Source organism: Mercenaria mercenaria, chromosome 7 (assembly GCF_021730395.1).
Source record: "Mercenaria mercenaria strain notata chromosome 7, MADL_Memer_1, whole genome shotgun sequence".
NCBI lineage: Eukaryota > Metazoa > Mollusca > Bivalvia > Venerida > Veneridae > Mercenaria > Mercenaria mercenaria.
The window spans coordinates 45770239-45781433 of record NC_069367.1 but is presented as its reverse complement, the minus strand read 5'-3'; the positions used below and the strand labels follow the sequence as shown (position 1 = coordinate 45781433).

At 32.0% G+C, this 11195-nt stretch overlaps 1 protein-coding gene across 2 annotated transcripts in view; it reads right to left on the bottom strand.

Moving 5' to 3' along the window:
- Nucleotides 1-2936: 2936 nt before the first annotated feature.
- LOC128558580 (uncharacterized) overlaps nt 2937-11195 on the bottom strand; it is a 34014-nt gene continuing 25755 nt past the window's right edge. Inside the window, exons 1-2 of one of the 2 annotated variants that reach the window (XM_053548313.1) lie at nt 6316-6425; nt 2937-5774 (exon numbers count right to left, since the gene is read on the bottom strand). In XM_053548313.1, coding sequence (XP_053404288.1) covers nt 4731-5720 — 990 coding nt within the window. In that variant the 5' untranslated portion in view covers nt 5721-5774; nt 6316-6425 and the 3' untranslated portion in view covers nt 2937-4730. Of the gene's footprint in view, nt 5775-6315; nt 6426-11195 lie in introns of those variants that run through there. The other variant, XM_053548314.1, reaches the window with a different exon arrangement.

Below are 11195 nucleotides of genomic sequence, written 5' to 3'. Positions count from 1 at the left end.
TGAAGAACTATTACCCCATGGTGAAAAAAATCAAAATAGACGTCGGATGATAGCTTACCTCCTAATAAGGAACTTTGACGCATTTTGCTGAGGTCAAATTTAATCTCACCACGATCAATTTGACTAGAGACTAGCCTGACCCTAGTGTATAAAATGATCATTAAACCTGCCAGCCAATTTACTGCTTTAAAGGAATCACTTTGATCATTACATACCTGATATTATTATGCTCAACAGATGGAACGTTCAAAGTGACCTAGAAGATTATTACTTTTATATCGATTCTTTAGGTTAAACAGATCCTTTGAAGTATCTAAGGCATGAAAACTAAATTTTTAATCTTCATCCTAATTACATGTGACGTATATATATGAAGATTTCCATTTTTTTTTGTTAGTATTTCTGCAAGTTAAAGTCAATTTCCATGGCAACATAAACAAACAGTGCAACAAAAATGATTACTTATGTTTTTCATTCCTTCTTATTTAACACTATGATTTACAGGAAAGGGGTACATGAAATCTTAAACAGAAAACTGATCTATCAAATTACGTTTATGAAAAAACAAACTGAATAAACATTTTAGACTGTACACTTTTCGCTGAATATATACTAATTCATTTCAGCATAAGAACCATCTTACTTTGTCAGAAATCAGTTCAAGTACATAACTAATTTACGATTTTTAATATGCTATATGATTACTGATACTTAAAGGGGAAGGAATACATAATTGTAAGTTGATTTTATATTGAAGCCATCTTCAATTCATTCAGAACACTGCAATACGTTTAAAATCGGGTCACTGTTGAGAAAAGGGCGGTAGCTTGAAATTAGAAAAAATGACAAACCGTCCAGGCAACCATTTTAGTGTTTTTGTCGTCATTCACACACGGCTGAATTATTTGTTTCAAGTTGTTTAACTCCTACATTTCTTTTAGTTCATAAGATGTTAAAGCATTCGTTCTGATTGGAAAATGTAAATAAATATCTAAAACAAATTAAATCCACATTTTTTTACATTGCTTTGGGAGCTAAATGGATGCCTTTTCATCAACTTTTTGCATATTAGTGTTTTTTATTCGAAAGCCGATTTTAAAAATTCTTTCACTGCTTCGAATGAATTAACCAGCTCAGTTATCTAGTGGCAGAGCGTCCGCTTTGAGTGCAGGAGGCCCTAGGTTCGTTCCCTGATCGTGTCATATCAAAGACTTGAAGATAGGTACTAGTAGCTCCGTTGCTTAGCGATCAATTTTAAAAGGGAACCTGGCCTCTTCTCTCATGTAAAGAATGAGGTGTCGATAGTGATCAATATAAATGGTAAAACTCGTTTCGCGATCGTCATGAAATAGATTTGTAAAAACTATTGATTTAGAATACCTAGCAGATAGAATAACACTTGGTACACCTTTGCCTTTATATTGCTTTGATGTTTATCTTTAATCTGAAAGATTTATAATAAAATATATTCATATTTTTAGTTGATGAAATTCGGAATGCAAAACATGAAATTATGGATTTCAATAGTAAGACAGATACAATTTAAGACTCGAGTATAAGGTTTATGTTTTAAATTGTTCCTAGTATCGTCTGCAATAATTAGATCTGTAAAGGATAAATAATCACCTTATTAATTCTTGTTAATATCAAATACAGATATATAAAACTAACGAAAACGTTTGGATGAAATATGTGAGTCAAATATACTATAATATTGCACATGTTGTGTTCGGGCACAGAGAAGCTAATGCATTTTGTGCCAAACAGTGAATACAGAAAACTGTGTTTACGCCGAGATCAAAACGAAACAATGCACTTATTCTTTTCATTCTTATCAGATGAAAGGATTGTTTTGAACTATAAGACTAAACTATTAGATAAGAAAAAGGCACTATAGAGGCAAGGCAAGTTAAAAGAGAACTATTTACACAATATTGTAAAACAAGAGGTGTTCAATGTATCTGTTTAAAAACAATCACTCTTTTGTTTCAGCAGATTTTCAAGTCATAACATTGAATATCAAATATTTAAACGCAACAAGCAGTAACTTTTACAATACATTATTTAATCAAATGTTCATACGCCTGTAGGCGACTTTTCTAGTCGTCGAATACTAACTTTTGCTTTAAATTTTAATTAAATGATGTTTAAGCATGGAATCTTTCAATATCCTATTAAACTAATATCATTATGATTTAACTATTATAAACACCCCTTGTGTAATATAAATATCACAGAAACACATATACTATACATATAAACAAATGCAAAGAATGCCGTTACAACATTAAATTGTAGACGTTTAGATGTAATATTTGTAAACGTGTAGTATTTAATTTGATTAAGCATCTGTGATACCACAATTTATAATATTGCTATTCAATAAATAACTTTATTTCTGACGTTTAAAAGCTTGTGTATTTTAATGTAATTAGACATTCGTTTAAGTGTCAGAAAATTCCAACAATCAACGATGCTTAATGTTACGTCCAGACAATTTCTATATCAAAGAGCTAAAACTTATAATTCTCCCGAATGCAGTATCACAGACTGAATAAATTTAACATAAGTCGCGTAAAAATAGAAAACATTTCCCAGTTAGAAGTAAAAAACAACGTTATCCAAACATGTTATGAGACAATTAACAATATAATAGAAGAATTACAGAAAACATCAAATAAAGCCAACGCAACTAAACCACCAAAAAGATGACTCTGAAACACCTCAGCATTATTACAGATAACCGAAATACACCTCAGCAGTATGACAGATAATCTAAATACATCACAGAAGTATCACTACAGCAGGCCAAACAATCAGCTGATTTTAGTCTGAGAAAGGTATAACAGATAAAAAATTAAATCATTTGATATATCAACAAAACACCAGATATATCACTAAAAGATCAGACATGCAGATAGTAAACATATTTATTAGATGTTTTAATATATATAATTAGTGATTTTATTGTAATATTACAATAAAATCACAAATTATATAAATTAAAACATCTAATAATTTCAACAATGAAAACATCAGATATATCTTTTAAAATATAATATATAACAGCAACCATATAAAACTGAATATGATTTGAAACACAAGATATATCTATCAAAGCATATATTGATACATCAGTTGATGTTAACAACAGTGTCTGGTTCATATAAAAGTGTCAAAACTTGAATACAATTCTAATCTACAGATAGATCCTTGGGCAAATGATAAAACAAATACACAGCATTTATATCTAATATAATGAAAACCAATAGGAATTCTAATTACCACACATACAAAAGCAATTGATTTGCTGGTATTTTAAATTTAAAAGTCCAAAGTTTGTAGAAATATGATTGATTCAACTGTTTAAATACCAAACAAACATACTATTGTTTCATTATTTACATACTTAAATAGCACAATATGACATGATTACAAGCTTCTGCCCGGTCAATAAAAATGATGTTTTATAATTCTAGAATCGATATAAAATAGATCACAAGAGTTGTTAAACACTGAAATTGACTCTTTAGCTTCACTTTAAACGCCCTGCATAAACGCCTAACGTTCCATAAAAAATCTAATTGAAAAATGATTTATTTCACCTTGATCTATTACAAGGTATTTTTTCCATGTCAGATAGTAGTTTGTTCGATTGTTTTCCATTAGCATGTTTTCAGTAAAGGCAATAATTACTTGCGTTGTGCTTGATTTAGAGTGTCCTGTACAATCTCGCACACCAGCGGTCTGCCGTGGTTACCTGCTAGAGAAGGAACTGTACCGTACCATGATGATATGTCATAGATTCAAATAACATTGCAGCACTTGGTGGAATAAATTAGATCTTGTATTACACTTAGTACGTTTGTTTCTTCGTCTTCGCTTTAAACGTTATTCTTTTGGCGCTGTCAACATGATTTTCTTTCATATAAATAGAAAAAACAGCCTTTATCAGATAATTCAATCTTTTGTGACGCCTTATTACTGTCCATTTTTGTTTCATGTAAACAAAAAAAATCGTTGAAAAGAACCAGTGTATATTATATACCTTTTTACTTTTTTCACGGCATTATTATATTTGCAGTTTCTTCTTGACGGCGTGATACTATTTGCAGGTTTTCCTTCAGTTTGATAAAATTAATTATTTCAAACGACAATGTACATTAGATGTTTTTTTACCTTCTTGACTGCATAATAATGTTTTGCAAATTTTGTCTGAGATAAATAAATATAATCAATTCGATACACTGTCTATATTCGATGCATTTTACTGGTGTGGCACCGTCATAAGTTCATTAGATGGAAACACTCGACTCTTATTCAATGTTATATTTGCAGGTATTCGTGAAGCAACAAAAGTACATTTTGTACAAAATGTACATGTATTTCATTGAAAGGGACCATTCAACACTTAATCCAATTACTTTTTCCACCATAAATCAATGAAATATAATTAACAACAAGGTTTCCATAAACAGGTGCCATTACAAGGTTTCCATAAATAAGATTATATATAACATATTGCGCTTTTTGGGTTTTAAATATTTCACGTCAATAATGAATCTTTACAATCAAGAAAATTTATCTAAATAATAATTAAACCAAACGTATCACAGACACATCTTCAATCTTCGTAGATATCAATATTCCCAAGCTTTTCTTTCCTATCTTAACATTATCAGTCAAATTATCAAGTAATAATCAGCAGTATAGAATATGAGTGCTCTTCGCTATTCTGCCACAAACACTAGACGTTTTTGTTTCTTCCCTGCTTGTCTCCCCATGTGATCTAACCTAAGCAACTGTGCTGCTTGTCTGGCCATTAAAGTTGCCTCTGCTTTCGGATCATGTTGTGTTGGTTTATATTGTGGTTTTAGTGGTTCGGTCCTCGCGTGTGATATAATGTCCGGAGTCCTCTGTCGATCCACCTTCTCCGGTAATGGTTCCCGCCTTGGACGATCCCCACGCACAAGTTGTCGGGCTTTCTCTCTTTCTACATCATATTCATCAACCTTTTGAAGTTGCGAGTTTTCAGACTGCCGAGATGCCGGTCGTGATCCCGGCCTTCGTCGTTTTCTGTCGTTAAAGTCCCCATGTTGCATCACAGGTGCCTCAAGTGTGATTATTTCCTCAACGGAACCGCGACGTTGCCTGATTCCCTTTTCTTCATAAGGTGGTGGTTTTGACATTGGCCGTATAGGTGGTTTGTATGTTTCATCATAGCTTGGTGGTGGTCTTGACTTTTCGTCGAAATCTCTCTCATACCCTCTGTTATCATGTGCTTTCTTTTCATGTATTACAGCTGCTGTGGCGCCCGCTCCTGGAACCTGCCAGGGCAATGGAGTTTCGCTGTCACGTTCCATAGACACGCGTACCTCTGAAGATGAGGAGGCTCCTTCTCGATTTGTGGCTCCGCCGTCCTGCCGAAGATTAACCACAGGTACTGATGTTCTTGGTTCCTCTATAGGTTCATTAGCAAACTCCTGTTGTGGAAGGGACTTCTTTTTCTTACGACGTAGATATCTTCGGCATCTAGCTATGCAATATATTACTGCGCATCCTCCATAAACTATCACAATTATTGGTAAGACTAAGTACATAGCAAAATTGTTTTTGTCTGCATAAAAGTCCTCCACATCGTCCCATGATAAGTCTCTCTTTTGACGATGCAGCAACTCGCCAGCCATATCTGGTTGGAAGTCTTGATTTTGTAAATGCATTGTCTTATGTCAGTGTGTTAGACGTAGTCTGATGAACTTTGATTTTTATTTTGTCTGAAAGTATATAAAATAATTGACATTTAAATTGATTTCAGTAGATAAACAATTATTTGTATTTTAAGGCCTACTCTTTTCCAGATATACTGATACTCAAAATATGCGTGCACTAGTATAATAACACAATTACCGAATTCCACATTTGAATGTTAAGTTACGAAGTTCAACTTCATTTATCTCGTCAGCAAAATAAAGCGTCTACGCAGTAAAACTATCTTTAATTGCAAGCAGATATGACAGTACCTTAATGAAACTTGCATAGCTTAGCTACTAATTGTTTGATTCCAGTGCACGTGATATGTATGGTGAATACAACTAAAACATTAGTCTTTACAAGTGTTTCCCTATACTTCCTCTAACTTAAAATATCGGCTACATTACTTTTCGAACACCCTTCATACTGTCTATTCTTACCTCACTTTTATGCTCAGTTCGCACACTTAAATGAAAAGCTTCTTTATTAAATATTTCCCCATATAAAATACATGTATAAATGAAATAGAATAGAAGTACAGAACAGGAAAATATAAAATAATACCATTGTTTCTGTTATCCAAAGTTTTAGTAAACGTTTATTTAATATATGTCAATTGTTTGTTATTCTGATATGAATGTTAGTAGCAATTTTAATATATTTACCCGACCGAGAAAAACATCAAACCATTAATCTTTGACGTCATATTATATTGATTGTCTCTTTGAATTGCCAACACCATTGTTGCATTGAATTACCTACCAGGACAACACTTTCGGAGTATCGACCTGCTTATAGATATTTTATTCATAATGCTATTTAAAAGCAGTCTATATAACAAAGAAGACAAACAGAGAAAATCGACTGTTTTATGTGAAGAACTGATTATAATTTAAAGCTTCGAAAATGGTATTTAGATATTAGTGTCCCGGGCAATAGATTGATTGTTTTGGCTCTAGGTCATGTCTTTCTCTCGCTATTAGCACCCAGGGTCATAAACTTTCCTCACTTTCAGTTTCCCAGGCAATATATTATCTTTGCTGAAAGTCATGTCTTCTCCTCACTTTAAATGTCATGGACAATAGATTAATTCTTTATGCTGTAGTTTTAGGGTGCCCTTATCAACAGATGTATTATTTTTCTGTATGCTACAACTTGTCCTCAGTTTTAATATTCTGGTCAATAGATTGGTCGTTTTTCCTGTAGGTCATGACCTTCCCTCACCTTTACTTCCCCAAACATTAGATGGATCGTTTTTACTGTAGGTCATAACCATTGCTTTTAGTGTCCCGGGCAATAGACTAATTTTGCTGTATATCATGACCTTCCTTCGCTTTTGAAATAAAATCTTTGAAACAGTTTCTGCTGGAAATATTTATCTTTTTTTAAAAAAATCTGGAAGCAGTAACAGAATACTTTAACTTACATTTATTGCTATATTTAATTAAAACTGATATTTTTCTTCATTCATTTTAGAGGTGCAGGCAATAGACTGTTTTGCCCTTGGTCATGACCTTTCCTCACCTTTAGTGTCTCGGGTAATAGTTTTTTTCTGTAGGCTTAAATGTGTTTAGAGCAAAATTTCATGTATGAAATTGTTTTCAGGAAAGTGGGATGAGGTCTCCATACTATTGAAATACTTTATGTTGGGTTCTTTAGTCACATAGGTATAACTGGTGTCATACGGTGACTTCTCATTTTTAATGATAGAGGGATACCCCGTATGCTCCTCGGGACTACGGGCAGACGCTTCGGTAGAACCATCATTATTTCGCGAACCAGCGGAGTAGCATCCTCACAAGACGAACATGATGACCCGAGTACAGCTCGACCTCAGCAGCAACCTTAAGTATTCTGCCATGGAGACTGATATATTAAAACAGGAAAATGTTTTGAAAAACAAAAGTATTTTGTAACGTACAAAGAATTTTCTTGTCAATAATTAAGATAATCAATTTAATTAAGAGACAAATAAACAGTTACAGTCGTCACTATCAAAGTAAGACTAGTCAGAAGGAGACCAATGATTTTCATACAAATAAAGGATGGCCAGTACGAAAAAAATCGATGATGTGCAATATGTAATTTTACCAATTTCTTATGGCAGCGGACCGTATTAGTTCAGTGATGTTTTTTTTTTTTACATCCATATTGTTTACAGGAAATTAATTACTAACTGTGTTTCTCATCAATCTTATACATATTAAAATCGCCCACGCTTTTAAGCTTAAGTTCACTTAGTATTTCTAGCGTGAAAAATTGAGTGAACTATTTATTATTGGCATAAAATGGTATTTCTGCATCCAACGGTTGACTAGTAATCATCAAATAATCACCTTTGAGATATTAAATTTGGTTCCTTTCATTGAACATACATAATTAAAAAGACTCTGCGTGCCCTGATCGCGAACATTGTCTTCAACAGAATAAATCTATTCAATCTTGGGTTGCCGGTGTTACGGTTAACTTGACGACTTGATTTGATTCTATTATCATTAAGGCAGCAAATTGATATTATTATATTAAAGTACGTATTGACAGGATTATAGGTTTAAAACGGGCCTTGCAAACAAAATTCCTCTTCCGTAAGTACTAGATTTTCGATTACATTCTACAGTCTCAAACATACAAATTTTGCAGCATGTACAGACGTAATGAGACGTCCATATGTAGGCCTACGTCTTAAAATTATGACATCTTGTAAGAACCATTTTGAAAACAATTTGATTGCAACAAACTAAATAGACTGCCTACCGATTTTTCTCAAATGAATACGATGTAATACAATGCTTGTGGGATATCTCGGACATTTTCATGGGTCGACTGATTGATATATGTAAGAAATAGAAATTGCTAGGTAAGCGCCCAGAAGTCTGATAGCATAGTTCATTCCACAGGTTACATTTGATAAATTGATAAATCAGACAACCGCAATTATTTCGTTATTGATTCCAATATAAAATTTTAATTGCGTATAAAACGCGTCAAACAGTATTTCAAAACAGTGCAGTATTTCTCAATAAAGTTTCTATCAAATACAGGTTAAGTTAACTTGATATATGCAAAATCAGCCAGCTAGAAATGTGTTTTTCTTATAAAGGAATTCAATTAGTTCAAAATGAACTCTGTTTTGAATTGTAGAGGGAAATATATACCTTTTGGTCTGTAAAAATGATGCACATGTATTGTAGATAACTGCTATTTCTGTTTTATGATAACTAGATTTTTTAAGAAGTTTTATTTTATACTATATTGTACAGTTTTTTGACTGTTATAAAACTTACAGGAAGGGATGATTTAATACAAAAGTTTAGATGAAAGAATATTGACATTTTCCCCGAGATGACATCTGATATGTTTATATTTAATGCAACTGACTTCACTTGGTATTCTTAATGCATGTATAAGGTTAACTTGTTTATATGTTTCGGTACAGGCTCCCAAAGTTTAGATACTTTTATATAAAATCGAATGTATCATTTTCATCCTCAAAATTATGTTTACTTACACTTTTACACGTGATAACATGTTTCATTGTATATTATATATATGTATATGACGATGTACTATGTATAAGTCTAAATAAAACGTCTGTTCTGTTCTGTTCTGTCATATTTCATACCGCCTTTCTTAAATCATTTTAGTATCAGTATTTTTGGTATTTTTGTATTTTAAACCTGTATGGAGATTCCTTAAGTGGAACGTCTATGTAACCACTAAACCAAAGACAACAAGACAAAGGGAAAATGAAAGTTTTGCTTGATTATAACACCATTTGTAAATATTCATCCTGAGTTCATTCCATGCTGTCCCGGAAAAGTGTTTACACAGGTGAGCCTCAAAATAATTTTGCATAAAAGAAAATGTTGATTATTGTTTAAAAACTAAAAATATCAAATTTTATTTATTTTTTTACATACATTACTAGGAATAAAAATGTTACACCAAATTAAAACATCAAATAAGGGAGAAAGTTCACCGAGTGAACGCCAGATACACTATAAAAATGTAAACTGTGATGTTCACCAGTGAAAAATATTTACATTCTTGATGAAAAACAACCCGATTTTCTTTTTATTGCATGCTTAAATAATAAAAGAAATACCAAATTTACCTTTTACCAGCACAATGGAATGTGCATCATTACATTATGACGTCACACTATCTGAGTTGAAAAAAACTATAAGAATCTCTAAATAGTTTTCTAGACTTCTATCAATTTTATTTCACAGATATAGATATTCCAGTATTTCATCGAAAAGCGTAATTTATGTATTTTTTAGTCTCTTATAAACAAAGTTAGGCTACCTATTCTTTTCTTACAAGAAAGTGTTTGCCAAAAACAAATACGGCATTAGAGCTTGAGATAAGCAATCTGAAATGATGTTTTTAGCAAATTCTTATATTTGAAACTGCATATTGGTTATCAACATGGCAAAAATCGGGCTGCTAAAATAAATAAACATTTAAACATTATCGACAATAAAGCATGATATTACATTCATGTTTTGATTTTCATCAGTATAATTTTGTAGGTTGGGTACGGAAAATATACCTCCAATTCTTTTTTCAGATACTTATAAAAACATTGACAATGATGAGAATGATAAAAATTTATATTTTATGTCATTTATTATTATGATAATATCGGAAATATAAAAAAAACTAAAGCAATACGAATAAAGCGTCATAAAAATTTCCAGTTACTGTAAAATCATTTAATTTCGTGGGCATGAAATTTCTTGGTTTTGGTTAAAACGGCAATTTCGTGGGGATATGAATTCGTGGATTTCAACTTTTGAACATAAAATAAATGGGAATTTTATTTGTTCGTTGGTATTAAATTTCGTGGATTGACTCTACAACGAAATCCACGAAAATTAGTCCCCCACGAAAATTAATGATTTCACAGTATTGTTCCCAAAACAGATACATGTGATTTTACATAATAATAACCTATATTTTCATTTTGTATAAGTCGGCATGTGGAACAGTTATTTTCGAGATGCACTTATTTTCAATATACACTATTAAACTAATGTTTTATTCAAATGATTTGTGACAATAGCGTTATTTTAAGCATACGTTTTATTTGAACGCAAATGTGACGTTCAGACCATGAATTATTCACAAGCTATGAATTTCAAATTAAAGCTTATTATTTTTTGCTACACAATAGTTTCGCAACACTTAGTTATTCATATTACGCAAATTGTTAATACGGACCGCCATACTCTCTTTTTTGACTATAGTGAGATATATTTTATTAACGAATAAACGAAATGATATGCGATGTTTAATAACAAATACATTAATTCATATGTAAATTTGTCTCTCCCACTAATGCTAGATTTGTGTTGTATTTTATTTATTGTATAATGTGACTCGCTGTATTTCCAGTGTTTTCTGTACTTTGTATATTGATGCTTTGTTCGTGGGCCATA